Here is a 15190-nt window from a genome sequence, read left to right on the forward strand (position 1 = left end):
GTGACCCTTGCCCGACACCGATGAGGGTGTCCCTCGCCCGACCCGGCAACCTCCGCGATGGTTGGCGAAGGGAAGGGGAAAAAAAGAGAAAAAAATAAACAAAAAAATTAAATTAAAGTTGAAATACCCTTTGGTCCGAAAGGTTAGGTTATTTTTTTGAAATTGATATGACTACTTTATGTTTCTATTTGAAACAAGTTCCATTTCAGCTCTTATTTGAAACAATTTAGCCACTTTAGGCCATTATATGAAATAATGTCTATTTCAAATCCTTATTTAAGAAAATGATGACATTTTAGACTTTTATTTGAAATTTTCTCTATATTCTTCCCCCAATGCATGACGCTTTGCTTTTGATCTTTTGGATATGGACAATTCCTACGCCAATTAGGAGCTAATCACGAAAGTTACTCCTCATCTTTTTTTCTTTGTTTTTCTGTTCCCATTAGGAATGGGAACAAAATTTCGGAACTCATTGGAAAAGAAAGAAGAGAAGTAGAGAATTTCAAACTCATTTGCAACTCTTTTTCCCAAAACTATCGGCATGAAAAAAGGAACAACTATGAATTCTCATGAACACGGCATGCATCCCACTTGAGACTCGTGTAATTCGTTGACTTCAGTGCATTGGACCCACACGAATCAGTGTTGATTGGCCCATGCTTTTGAGTGTTTCTAACTTTGGGCTCATAGTCATAGTGGACCATAATCACTGTAGAATGTTGGTTTAAAAAACGTTGGAACTATGACTAAAACATGGTTTCATCTTGGCATGCGCCTAGATTTAAGCTTTATTAACCCACAAACGTTAAGACCAGATTGAACGAGATACGTCAACAGCTCAGATTTCCACAGCCACAGACTACAGGTAATTATGCACCGAATTCCCATTACTATATTTATTAAATCCCACGAAATGAAAAAAAAAAAAATTGTTTACCAAATGATACCTAGCACACTGGCCTCAAAACTAAGTTTCGTACTTCGTTGGACAAAATGGAAAATTGGTAATAATATATATGTGTACGTAATGAGCATGACCCGATGCATCCAGTTCAAACCTAGAAATGCGGCATACTAAATTTGATTCCCATGTACTTTTGAGAGTCAAGTAGCTGTACTCACAAAAGCCCTTGGGCGACTCTATTCTCATATTTTATATTGTGCGCACTTGGCGGTTGTTTCGGGTGGTCCCCTATTGTGTACATGGAATGTCTAAGCAGGGCTTACGTAACACGTGAGAACCATGAAATTTGTGCGTCTTAGTAAACCAGCAAATATAACTAACCAAAACTGCTTATAATTTACTTCAACTGCTTGAACTCCTAAAGTCAGCTCCACCTGCTCATTTTCGCTTCTTGTTTCTTCTGAGTCACGCTTCTAGTCCTTCCCTCATCTGTCTCATTAGCTTGATAACTACGTTCTCCGATTTTAACTCCCATGTTTCTCTCTCTCTCTCTCTCTCTCTCTCTCTCTCTCCCTCCCTCCCTCCCTCCTGACAAGCACATCAGCTCCATTTTTCCCTATATATATGTTGGATGACTTTGTTCTTACTTGCACAAACACATTCGTTCCATAGTCCATACCATTATCTACATACTGGACACTTTCTCTAGCCTTGCCCTAGGCTCTTGTAACTTAGAAGCAAAATGAAGTTGCAGAAGCTCCAATTTTGCATCTCCATCATCTTAATCACCTCCTCATCGTTCTGCTTCAGCAGCCATGACCTGCTCGATACCGATAATCTTTACCATGCACACGACCCAATGGCCCGCCCCTCCTCAGTTAGGACAGCCAGCAGGGATCGAATCTCCTATAATGACTCTGACTTCTGGAGACAGCTCATACGAAAACAGAGTGGAGCTGCCTCTTCGTCAACTTCACTTAAGATGGTGAACGTAAATGACTATGGTGCTAAAGGAGATGGAAGTGATGATACTGAGGTATATAAAAGCACAAATAACCCCCTCATCTTAATAAAGTCTTACTGAATAAGTAGATTGTTTTTTTTTTTTTCCTTTTCTTTTCCTGTTCTTCATTCTTCAATCTGTCTGATTCATGTCAAAGCTCTTCTTGCGGTAGTAACAGCCAAGTGCTTTGGTTATGCATGTAGGCATTCACGAAAGCCTGGGAGGCTGCTTGTTCTGCTCAGAGAGCTGTTCTAGTAGTCCCTCAGAACAAAACTTATGTTCTTACGCCCATCACATTCTCAGGTCCTTGCGGATCTGACCTCACAGTAGAGGTGAGTTTTATGCGATGCGCACAACTTGATGTGCCATTGATGGAGGTATAGATTAATGAACGATAAGAAGAGGAAAAAAATCAGGGAGTTGGGTTCACCACAAAATGTATTGAACTCAATGTCTTCCAGCTGTTATGGTATCAATTGATGGATATACATCCAAGGGATATGCTTATTTCTCGTCTTGAGTGAACTTCTTTTTTTTTTCTCTTTTTTTCTTTACTTTTCTTTGAAAGGCAAGTATTATAGAGCATATGAAGTATAGTAGTTTAGAGGCATCTTTTGGCATTACAAATAGAGCTAATAATTCAAAAAGATGGAGGTAAGAAATCTCCACATGGGAGCCAATACAATATTTGACCGGGAATGTTCAATTTTTTGGTAGAGTGAGGCTGTACCTCTTACCTTTTTGTGCACCTTGGCCAAGGTAATATTGATGTCAGTTGTTTTGTTTTGAAACCATCTATGGTTGCACTCCACCCAAATGCAATATATAATTGCTACACTAAAAAGAGTGAACACATTTCTTCTTTGTTTCGATTTACATGCTTCAGATCTATGGAACAATCGAGGCTTCTTTAGACCAATCTGCCTACGAAAAGGATCCGACATTATGGCTGAAGTTTGAAAACTTGACAAAATTGAGTGTAGCAGGCGGTGGCTACATAAATGGCAGTGGAGAAACATGGTGGCGAAAATCCTGCAAAAGAAAGCCAAAACTCGTGAGTCATTGTAGCTGCATCCTTTTCACTACGTTTGGATATTGACGTACAATTCACTATGCACTAATACAAGCAATTCCTCTCTTCTTCCTAGAATGTTATGATTCAGCCTTGCAAGCATGCACCAACAGTAAGTTCTTCGATCTGCCCATGATCAAAGACATATCTCAATCTAAATTCGAATGGAGAAGAAGTTTCATATCCTATGGATTTCCTAAGAAGAACTACCTTTGCAGGCATTGACATTCCAAGAATGCAAAAATCTGAGGGTAGCTGATTTAACCATTACAAATGCACAACAAATGCATCTTGTATTCAAGAAATGCGTGAATGTGAGTGCAGTGAATCTGCAGATAACTGCTCCTAAGGAAAGCCCAAATACTGATGGAATTCACGTCACGGATACTCAAAATATCACCATCGATCATTGTGCCATTGGGACGGGTATAACAGACGGACACCAATTCGGCATGCACAAATTCTGGCTCTGGCTCCAATATTTCTCTACCGAAAAAATGCGAACATATCCTCACTTCCACATATCATCATGTCCGGGTAAACTAAACATTATGTGGTAATCATATTCCTAATGTTCTTGTTTTCAGGGGATGATTGCATTTCTATAGTAAGTGGGTCGAGTAATGTTCAAGCTACAGATATAGCCTGTGGACCAGGCCATGGCATCAGGTTTCCTATTACTGTCCTTCCAACTAAAATACGCAAAATATATATTCCACACCTGTTAACTGCTCCTCCTACTATGATGTACTCAAAGCTCATAGCTTATCTATTTATATACAGCATTGAAGCTTGGGAGCCCACATGTCAGCTGACTATGTTTCAAATGTCGTAATAAATAATTCAAGACTTTCAGGAACCACGAATGGTGTGAGAATAAAGACTTGGCAGGTGGGATTAGGGCAATAAATTATCATTTTTACTTTTTCGGCCAGGATATTGACATGCTCGGTCGTGCACTTTTTTCCTTGCGTGCTTCCACTGGCTGCAGGTTTTGAACTATTAGATGGTTTCATAGAAGATTAAAACACTTCTAGGATATATTTAAATTCTCCTTTTGATTGCAAACCGTAAGAGGAGAGAGGAGAAAGGGATCACTTGTTTCAAGTCGAGGGCACAACGGAATTGCTCTTTGACTTGGTGTGAGCTAACAAGTTTTTGTTAATAAAAATCTTGACTTGCGCTTAGAACAAATATATCAACTTCCTTGGTGGCATGGATGACTTTAACATATCTATCCTGACTTCAAAGGGTTTAGAAAGTTTATGAGGGGCATAATCTCAATCTTGACCCATCTCCATCCAGGGAGGATCAGGGTATGCGAGTAACATCAGATTTGAGAACCTTGCAATGGACAACGTGACCAATCCCATAATCATAGATCAGAACTATTGTGATCAAGAGAAACCGTGTCCTCCGCAGGTAATAGAACGCCTGTGCGCCTATCTTCTTCTATCTCACTCGACTGGTCATGATCAGCTGGTACTCACTACCATGATTGACTAATCACTTGATCGCTATCTGGTGGAATGGTAGGCCGCAGCAGTTCAAGTAAGGAACGTGACTTACACGAATATCAGAGGAACCAGCGCTTCAGAAGAGGCCATAAAATTCGACTGCAGCAGGAACCATCCATGTGAAGATATTTTCTTGCAGGACATCAACCTCCGAAGCGAATCTTCAGTTAAGAGCACTGAAGCTTCTTGCTTATATGTTAGACCTACCCAAACTGGAATAGTCTCCCCTCGCTGTGACTAAGGACAAAGGGAAGGGACTGCTATCTTTTGTCGACCTTTACATAATTTGGCCCTGTGAATGAGTGTTTTATCAATTAGAATGGCAGTGAACTTTACATTAAATAAAAACGTTTTTCATGCAACCTTTTTGGGAATTTCCTCCAAAATATGAAGCTCTCTTACCCCGAAGAAAGAGGAGCGCTTCCCACATAATTAGAGCACGAATCGATTCTATATCCAGAGGTGCAGTTATATTAAGGCCCTCAATAACAAAGGCCTACTACTCTCAGACGATGACACATTAACAGCACCGGCAGGACTTCCTTTAGTTTACACAGTTAAGGCATGGTTTTTAATTTCTAGGTTCATTCCATCAAAACACCGAGCCTTTTTGGAGAAAATTGTCATTTTCTAAGGTACATGACAGCTTCAGACATGACTTAACACCCTATATGGCAGTGTTTTCTCCAATAACGAGTGCTCGTCGAATTCAGAAGGTAGACATTGGACAAGGCACTTCGTCAAAGCTGCTTGTAAATAGTTGATACATACTAACCAGACTTGGCTAATAAGTGGGTTGGGTTGAAAATGGATCGACCCAAATAAACTCATTCAATTCGTTTTGACCTAATTTCATATAGTATAAATTCAATAACATATACCCGACCCAACCCGACCCATACCCAACTCATACTCGACCAGATCCCTCTTGTTAAAGCACTTCTATATTTAATCAAATCTATGAAAAATCATGTCCAAATTGAGATGAGTGTCCGGAGTGAGCAAGCATAAAATCGAGTAAGGTGATAAAGAATGAATAGAGAATAGGATTGGGTCTAAATAAGTTATAAATCCATTTATGACCCACTTGTAATCCATTTATAACTTATTTAACACTCATATTATATTTAAACCTATTTATGATTCATATACTTAATATAACTTATGACCTATTTAACATCCATATGGGTAAAGAAATGGATCAACGATCCATTTTGACAGTCTACTAACCTCATATACATGTAATCCATTCTTTTGAGCGTATCATCGAGCTTCCACTGTGGAGCACACATTCATTTGAACATGAACTTGCTTGGGTCGTCCCCAGTTGATAGCCAGGTCAGATTGTTAGGTTGCTCACTCTTCCGGAATTCTATTGAGGATTCCAATTCAGGCTTGTCTAATTGGTCTTGGATAGCTTAAATACTCTGATGGTCTCTCTGCCATCTGAGTAAGAATCAACCCTCGTGAAGTTCTCCCGAGGGTCAATCAGTGCTATTGAACACAGTCGATTCCACATAATTTCCTGGTCCTATTCCACGTGACTTTATGGTAATAAGATTTTCCTAGCCTATTACACCTCTACATCTCGACTAATCTCTAGGATTGTCCTATGTCATACCCTTAAATTTTTTTCTACCCTTCACCCGAAGCTAATTTGCTAATTCGCATAAACAGCAGAGCTAACAAAACATCCTTTTCATGCAGTTGAAATATAATAGCCAAACACAGTCGAAGTTACTGTAAATACATATCCGGAGAATTAGCAATCGAAAGCAATGGTTTTCCAAGAGAAACGTAATGAGAAGATGGGTAAGTACAGCAAGATATGTATCCTGTACACAAATATATCAGCATTAAGCTGATAAAAGCACCGTTATTCTCAAACAAGGCTGTCACCCGCTAGCACATTGTGGCTGCTTGCCAAATTAATCTGTGGTTTCTCAGCATCCTTGTTGACAGGAGTCTCTAGCAAACCGCACTAGTCAAAATCAACCGTGAAACAACAGCTTGTTGCATGGCCCGGCGACTCTGCATTGTCAACTGCGATCAAGTTATCTTGCTCGCCGACGTGAGCTTTGTGCCTTTGGAGCATTAGTGACGAGTCGTGGATATAAGTTTGATTTTTTTTTTTTTCAGTTCTTAGGCCTTTTAAATGCCTCTCTATTTCCCTGCTGCTTATATGGAACGAATAATTTCATTTGGGAATTGAGCGTATCATATCGGAAACGAGGAAGGCTCGTCATCTCTCGCTCCATCGACGGGAAAATATTAGGCGGGGCCCGGCCACGCCAGGCCACCCCTCGCCAAGCCAATCATGAAGCGGCACGTGGCTCTGCTCGTCGGCCGGGCCCCTACCTTTGTTTTGAGTCGAACTTTTTGCCATCCCCTCTCTCCATCAATGTGCTACGTCCTTCTCTGCGTCCTTGCACGAAGAAGCGCCTCCTCTCTCCTCTCGAGCTCTCTTTCAACGTTGTCTCTCTCTCTCTCTCCCTCTTCATTGATTGCTACGTCTTCTTCTCCATCAAGCCGCACGAAACCAACACCTCCCCCGCCCGCTCTCTCTCTCTCTCTCTCTCTCTCTCAATAATGGCAGTTAATGCTTCACCAACCAGATTCCAGCCGCACCATCAACCTCCATTACTTTCACCACCTACACGTCTCTCTTGCTTATAACTTTCCTGCTTCACGCCCTCCCTCCCTGGAAAGCCCACACCTCCACCGCAAAGCCCTCTTCCCCCACCCCCACCTCCCATCACCGCCTCGCCCTCTCTGAAATCCCACTCCCACCGGTGGAGCCTGGGAAGAGGCATTCAAGGATGGGGATGTCGGCGATAGGGGATGGGGGTCGGCTTCTAGGGAGCTTGAAGGGATCGAAGGAGGAAGCGGGGAGTCCCCAACGCGTCGCCTCTGCCTTCCCGCCCTCCCTTTTGCATCATTCTCTTAGGCCTCCCAAGGTCATCCTTCTTAGCGTCCCCTTGTTCGTGTTTTGGTGATGCAGAGGGCGGTTCAATGCGGTCGCCATGGAGACAGAAGGAAATCCAGTGCTGCAGAGGGCTCGAAGCACATCAAGGGGGCTTGCCTTGCAGAGGAGAAGCGCGAACCTTGGACATTTGCCGGACACTGAAGGGCAAGCGCGTCGCTATTGCAGGGAAGAAGAAAGCGCCTCGTTAGGCAAATTCAGTTCGTTTATCTGTGATGATTTCGCTGTTACGCAGGAGAAGCAAACATGTCTTTAAAGCTAGGAAATTACCTTCGGCAGTGCCTGAGTTTTCGTTGGTTTCTATACTTTCGAGGAGCGTCTCCTATTCTGCATAATCATCCAACTTGTTTTTGGTCCATAATGTCCGAAACAACACGATTCTTTCAGTATAACGAGTCGTAGTTGGAAAAATAAAAAAAATAAAAAAACTGGAGGCGTGGGATCATTGTGCTAGCCTGCATATAATCGGGAGAAGCTGCTCTGTAGTCTGCGTGTCTGCTACAAACACGAGGTTACGGGACGCGCTGGTATCGTGCGGTGTAGGCGGGTCGGATGATTATCTTGGTCCGGCAGCATGTTCCTGCTTTCGAACTGCATTTATCTCTACACCAAACTGTTCTCTTTTAGGTTATTTCTGTCGTTTCTGCAATCTCGGTTTCACTTGCAAGCCAGCGTCTTTGACGGGACCCTGAAAGCCTCCTCCCACCCATACCATTCAGTCTACCGCCACCACCTACTCCGCCGTCAGTGGTAGTGGTGGTGGTGGTGGTGGGGGCCGGGGGTGGGAGGAGGCCTCCAGAACTGGTGCATTATACAAATTTGAATTTTCTTAATTGTCGAATTTTTGTAGTTTTATATTATGTTACGTATCTAAATTTTGACCGGTGTCTTATTTGATGAATTATATGAACAACACCATAATGCATTTCTGATATGGATACATCTACAAGGCTGATTCCCTCGATGTCAATGTCAAACCTGCAAACGCAAAACTCTCTCTCTCTCTCTCTCTCTCTCTCTCTCTCTCATCCCACGAGGAGATAAGCAAGGTTTTAATTGATCAACAGATGCGGATGAAATGACGCATTTTAATCATCAGCTCTTTCCATTATATCGTAGAAAGTCGCGTTTGATCAATGTGGGTTGTATTGGAACTAATTCGAAGTGCAAATCTCGACTAAACGAAAAAAAAAAGAAAAAGAACATACAATTTTAGGCGATCATTCAGGGACCTAAATATGCCATCACGAAGCCCTTATGCACATGACTCGGAGGCGAAGAAACGAGTGCTTCATGTAGTCTCGCGCAAAGAGAGCGTTCGTCGAGAAAAGGAATGCTCGGAAATACCATGCGAGCTCGAACAATGTGTGATGAGTAATGCATTTTATATGCAAACTGACGACAGCATTGGAATGGGAGTGTGCCTGTCAGTCCCGCTGAACACAGCGCCATCGGCAGAGCTGACAGAATCGATGGAGAGAGCCTACCACTATCGCATAAGAAATGAGAAACGGCTGCACATGCAATGATGCTTATTCTTTAGATCGTCGTCTTCGTCTCTCTATTAAATGGCGACCCTTTCCGTCCATCTCCCTATCGACCCTCCAGCCAAAACCACCTCCATCTGCTCTCCACCGTGTGCCCAAGCAGTTAACAGTTACAGGGCTTCAAACGAGAATGGTGCCTTGGATCTTCGGGAATTTTTCTTCTTTCCTTTTCTCCTTCGTTTTTTGAATTGTCAGATTGCACCGTATCCAATGACGTCAATGAGTGTTTCTACGCGGGGGCTGCTTGTTCGGCGACACGACATCGAAAGGTTCATCTTTTATACGTAGTAGGAAGAAATAGGGTGCTTTCCATGGAGAGAGAGAGGGAGGCTGAGACTTTTGCTTTTGTCTGCTTCTTTTTCTCCATTTTCTCTGTTGCAGGTGCTGGTGAGGGGTGCAGCGGAGGAGAAGGGAGGGTTTGAGGGTATCAAGAGGTTGAAGAAATAGAGATGGAAGCTGAAAGAGTTTCCGTTGGGCCCTGATCCTCTGCATCAGCATGGGAACCCTTCCTCCCAAGAAGCCTCGCGCTCCATAGCCAAATGCACCCATGCAAACCCTAGCTCTACATCTACGTGCCTCTCTGTGTTTGCTCTTTCTCTTTTGATGAGTCGAAAACGAAATCGTCTGTACATCACGTGAGTATTGCTCTCTAGGGTATGATGTTGATGTGGTGTTCCGTAAAATAAACCTTGAAGACTAATTCTCCCATGACCATAGATCATGCTGTAAAATTAGTCCGAGATGTAACAATTAGATGCTTTAAACAGGATGAAGTTGAATGGGAACAGTGAGATTAAACTATGTTTTGGTATGTAAAAACTCTTGCCAACATATGCCCGTATATAGTGAAAAAAAAGGGAGAAAAGATTTGGTTCTACCTCTGATCTAATAATACATACCCAAATGCTATTGCAACTGGAGCCCTTCCAGCAATATGATAACAAGACTATGTTCACTAGCTTTCATTTTTATAGAATTGATGTGTCATGTACTATGGTAAATTCCTGTGAACCGTTCAACATGATTACCATTTACAATTCAATGGTACGATTATTCAAATTAATCTTAACCTAATTTGGGTTTTTTTTAACATAATTGGGGTTGATCAGCAATATAGCCCAGTCTAGTTTAGTTTAGCACTTGAACATGAAAAACGAAAGAATAAGGCGAGTGTGCAAAGATGCACCAACGAAAGATAATCGGAAGCTCTCAATTAGAGTGCACAAGTAAAATAAAACGGGAGTAAAAAAGAATAAAAAAAGGAGCTCCTTATCATGAAAAGAAGGAGCTTATCACAAAGTCAGACCGGAAAATCGCCCTTTTTCTGCAGCAGCATCTTCTCCAGCCAACCATATGAGCACATACAGAAGAAGATCCCATCACTCAATCACGCTCCCAAGTGTCCTGTGAATAGCCATTTATTACATTACAATCCTCCAACTGTCTTGAGCCCTCCACCTATATACTCAAAAACTTACCTCCCGCTGCAAGAAAAAAAATTATTCAGTTTTTCGATTACATGGCGGGTCTCTTCATATCATCGACTCATGTAAAGTTATGCGAACAATATAATTGATCGCTCATGTCGTGTTGGTATGTAAAATACTTTTTCTGCTATAAGATCTATCTTGATATACTCTAATTCTAATAAAGTAGATCAACCATGTGTTCAAAATTAGCCAAATTTTGAGACACTGTAAAAAACTAAGTTTTTTTTTTTTTTTTTTGTAATATCAACTGCAATGATTCCCTAAAAAAGGAATCCAGAAGAAACCTTTCTTGTCAAGTGCCTGAAAAGGGTTGCTTGCTCTGCCGAAGATCCTTTTACAATCAATGAGATCAAAGACCATCAGCCGCAGCCGCAGCAGCAGTGGCGTCAGCTTCTTCCCACTGTCAAAACAAGAAGAAAAAATATGACAATCAAATGGCAACCGCCACAAAGACGTCACAGCAAAAGACACAACCCTCCAAAAATAGGATCGAATCACCGGTTGACCGTAGAGCGCAAAGTCATAGGATCGTACGGTCTGTATTTGACAACGAGCCGCGATCACATTCCATCCATCCCCCTCCCCCTCCCGCCTCCCGCCACCGCCGACGTCATCGCAGCATTTATTCCCAGGTGGGTCTGACAGCTTTGCCGGGCTTGTACTTCAATGAGACCCCCTGAGGAGTGACGTGGCCGTGACGTGAAGGGCCAGTACTCGAAAACGGCGCCGTCGACACAGTGGCCACATCACAGCACAGTGCACGTCAACACACTCCAATCTTCAGTCTCTCTCTCTCTCTCTCCATATCTATTGAGTTAAGCCAGTCTCAAATCATATCTCCAGAAATGGCTGCATGAGCAATCATTTGAGAGCATCTGGGGGCAAAGTTTTGCCGTGACTGCTCTATATATTTTGCAGAAGCATGTCTCCACCATACCACAAAGCGCTCACCTCCGGATACGTCTGTGAAAGGCTTTCTGTTCAGGCGATCATGGCTTCCGGTTCTAAGCTTGGCCAAGTTGCTGTTGTAGTCACCCTCTGCGTGCTCCTTCTAATAGCAGCAGCATCTGGTTAGTTAACAGTACTCTCTGTACGCGTGTTTTTGTGGGAACCAATTTTTCATCGTTAGCGTTCATGCAGGTTGCGAAACGGGACATCATGGGTGCGTAAGTGCAAAGGCTGGGAGTTTCCTGAAGAAGGACAGCAGAAAGGTGAGAGCTTTCACGAGTTCAGTGCTGTTACTGTTGAATGAACAAGTCGGTAAAAATGCAGAGTGTAATGTGTTGGACTCTTACAGATACTGCGGACTTTTAAGAGGGATGGAGGAACCATGATCGCCAATGAAGAGTTGAGGGGGGTCCCTTCGGGCCCTGATCCACTGCACCACCACAAGGGCAGTCCTCAAAGGCCCCAGACTCCATGAAAAAAACCCTTAGCTAGCTCCTTGTAGCAGCAGCACTTTCCTCGACTAGCGTACTTTTTGGGGGTACTGATGTATCTGTTAGCTAGTACTTAGATATAGCCGTAGCCTCAAATAGCTAAAAGAGATAATGTAGGTAAGGTAACTTTTCCGTTTGGACGAGAAGATGAAGAAGAAGTAGCGTGGTATGGGTTGTCTGTGGTTCCTTTGTTTTACCTTGTTCGAGAAAGCATGAACATGTGCTAATGTTAGTTCAGAATTTTGTTGAATTGTTGGCAGACGAGTACGTGGTCTATATTTCGGAGTTTAACCCTTTTAGTGTGATCAGGGAAAAGGCTGACGTTACTGTGTGAGAACTGCAATAACTAACCTTGAGCTGGTACAGAGAGAAGATAAGGAGAGAGATGTGACATTAATGGTGATGTAGATAGTGATAGGCTGTACGACCGAGTGAAAGCACTCATTTCAAACAGAGGATCGACAGATAATTTTTCCAAGTAAAAATTGACCTTTACTTTTGGTTTACTTTTTGATTAAAAAAAAAAAAGGCTAATTGGTACTTGTTTCTGATTGAAAATCTCGACTTGATGAGTGAAACTCGAGTGCAAACTGAGACTTGTCCTCCAAGCTAGGATTCATTTATGAAGTTCCAACAAATATGCCACCGTCCTTTTAGGGTACAAAGCTTAAGTAGCCAATGTTATCAAATGAAGAAACTGTAAAGGACAGTTATTTACTTGTCCCTCGCAGGTACATATAGATGTTTTCACATATCCATTACTTAAATTCTAGTTTTTTTTTTTTTGGAGCAAATACTTAAAAAGGAAATTGAGGGGGAGAACACAACTCTATTGATTTGGATAATTTCGAGACTTTGTATGACTATTGAAGATATAAATATGGTCTGCAACAGAGCATAAAGAATAATGATCAATCGTTCTCATATAATTCATTTGCGATGATTGGAAGTGCATACTATACTTTCATTTCAGATGACAAAAGATCTAGCACTCTGTATATGCACTCTGCCTCAGGATGCGATTTATCACCGGCCACAAATTCATGATTATTACAACCTATCTCAATCGAGCTAAATCCTGGTGTCTTTTGGATACCAAGCGTCTTCATTTTCCTCCTGATCTTATTCGCACCATCCCAGCTTCTATCTGCGGCATATATATTTGCAAGGAGCACATAATTCGAGTCGGAATCGGGTCCGGATCAACTACATACTTTGCCAACCTTTCAGCTAACTTGACATCCTCACGAGTCCTGCAAGCACCCAACAAAGATCCCAACACGACGTCGTTTGGTTTCATAGGCATGTTTTCTATGACATTTAGTGCATCCTCCAACCTGCCTGCACGACTATAGAGATCCACCAAGCAACCGTAGTGCTCAATTCTCGGTTCAATCCTGTGAACATTCTTCATGATATGAAAGTACCGGAGTCCATCATCAACTAAACCAGCATGACTACAGGCAGTGATTGCTCCGGTAAAACTAACTCCGTCTGGCTTGAATCCTTCCACCTGCATCCGGTTGAATAACTCCAGAGCCATCTCAGCATGCCCATTGGCTGCAAACCCTGCAATTATAGTGTTCCACGAGACGAGAGTTCTCTTTGGCATTTTCTCAAATATCAGGTGAGCATACTGAATACACCCGCACCGGGAATACATGTCCATTAAGGAGTTGCATACCCTCACATTGTCCTTGAAGTCTTGCTTCATGACAAACCTATGTATCCACAAGCCCAAACCAAGCGTCGCCAAGTTGGCGCACGCAGATATTGCACCTATGACCGTGACGAAATCAGGCCGCACCCCAGACAGTTGCATCTCGCGAAACAACTCCAAGGCTTTGTCGAAATGACCAGTCTTGATAAACCCATTAATCAACACAGTCCACGTTACTGCATCTCTGTGGGGCATTTCGTCGAACAGGTCTAACGCCTCCGGCATTCGACCTTTCTTCACATAACCATCGATCATCGTATTCCAAGTAACCGAATTCCTCACCCCCATCCCATCGAAAACCATCCTGGCCAACTCCACGCGGTCCAGCTTCGCGTACATGTTAAGCACAGCCGTGGCCACCATCACGTTTTCCGCGACCAATCCCAACTTCCAAGCATACCCATGAAGCGAAGCTCCAAGGGGCTCGCTTCCGGACGGGAAACCAGCGCAACCCGAGAGAAGCGTGACGATGGTGACGTGGTTGGGCTCCACCCCGGACCGCATCATTTCCGAGAAGACTCCGACTGCTTCGGCTAGTCGGCCGTTTCGAGCGCAGCGAGCGATGGAACAAGTCCATAAGACGGTGGGGTCGGGGGATCGAGAGGGCTTGACGAAGGAGAGGCTGTGCCGCGCGGAGGCCGGCGTCGGCTCCGGAGGCTGCGGTGGTTGATGGAGTTTGGTGGGAGCGGCGACGGTGGGGAAGGCGGGAAGGCTCATGCTAAGTTCAAATTACAGTTGGAAGAAAAGAGAGGGCGTTGCTGGTTTCCGGCAGTGTTCTTCGTCTCCTTGGGAAGGACATGTATATATCTCGTCTTTCAATTTCTTTTTTTTCCCTTCCTTTTATCTTTTTTCGGATTTTTGTATGATTGATTGTAAAAAAATTAAATCAAGTTAAGATACATACAGACAAAATTTTATTCGTTTAATGAAATTAATATACACTAGGAACTATGATTAGTTTCTTTATAGATTATTCGTAATTTCTTATAATGAAATGTATTTTTTTTTTTTGCATTTACTTTAGTTTTAGATGATATGGACAGTTTAAATTAGCTATACTCATATGTATTGATAGTGGAAAGCATATTTTCATCGCTCACAGCATTTCACGTAAAATTTTGCTTACACAAAGCTAATCTCTATAAATATTATGTAAAATTTGCAAAAGAGAAAACTTTACATTATTTGTGTACAAACCAGTAATTACTTACATCATCTCAATTGCTTAATCGTTGCGTCATCAAAAGTCTATTTTGTAGTGAAGTACTCAATAGGATTTGGATTTTATTCATTTAATTCCTTTTCTTTTTTTTGACTAATAAAAGTTTCTAGTCAAGGATATGATATTTTTGTCCCTCGAAAAAATCATATGGTAGCAGGAAAAAAACAATGACGAATAGAAAATGAATCCAGAATTTAACATCAAAGGAATCGTCTTCTTGTTTACGATCTGTCATCTCATTTGCAAAGAGCAATTTCTTCTTCCCATTCACCTGAACAAAGGAAGTAACT

General features: G+C 42.4%; 2 protein-coding genes across 2 annotated transcripts; one reads left to right on the forward strand and one right to left on the reverse strand.

Moving 5' to 3' along the window:
* Positions 1–1766: 1766 nt before the first annotated feature.
* LOC104423442 (polygalacturonase) lies at positions 1767–4740 on the forward strand. The gene is made up of 9 exons (XM_039302770.1): positions 1767–1943; positions 2114–2242; positions 2797–2964; positions 3074–3094; positions 3201–3408; positions 3570–3651; positions 3774–3873; positions 4288–4404; positions 4519–4740. The coding sequence occupies exons 1-9, from the start codon at positions 1767–1769 to the stop codon at positions 4738–4740; spliced, it is 1224 nt and encodes a 407-aa protein (XP_039158704.1).
* Positions 4741–12898: 8158 nt separating this feature from the next.
* LOC120289023 (pentatricopeptide repeat-containing protein At1g05750, chloroplastic-like) lies at positions 12899–14438 on the reverse strand. Its single transcript, XM_039303441.1, is given in 2 exon segments — positions 12899–13159; positions 13162–14438. Coding segments are annotated over 2 exon segments (1479 nt in total). The 5' UTR covers positions 14396–14438; the 3' UTR covers positions 12899–12914.
* Between the last annotated feature and the right edge of the window lie 752 nt (positions 14439–15190).

This window comes from Eucalyptus grandis, chromosome 10, assembly GCF_016545825.1.
Source record: "Eucalyptus grandis isolate ANBG69807.140 chromosome 10, ASM1654582v1, whole genome shotgun sequence".
Lineage (NCBI taxonomy): Eukaryota > Viridiplantae > Streptophyta > Magnoliopsida > Myrtales > Myrtaceae > Eucalyptus > Eucalyptus grandis.

What these genes read in the sequence shown, in the direction of transcription:
- LOC104423442 (XM_039302770.1), top strand. Translation starts at nt 1,767, where the DNA reads ATGGCCCGCCCCTCCTCAGTTAGGACAGCCAGCAGGGATCGAATCTCC. An exon ending in TGAGAATAAAGACTTGGCAG is followed by an intron (nt 3,874 to 4,287) that starts GTGGGATTAGGG and finishes ATCTCCATCCAG; the next exon opens with GGAGGATCAGGGTATGCGAG. An exon ending in AGAAACCGTGTCCTCCGCAG is followed by an intron (nt 4,405 to 4,518) that starts GTAATAGAACGC and finishes GTGGAATGGTAG; the next exon opens with GCCGCAGCAGTTCAAGTAAG.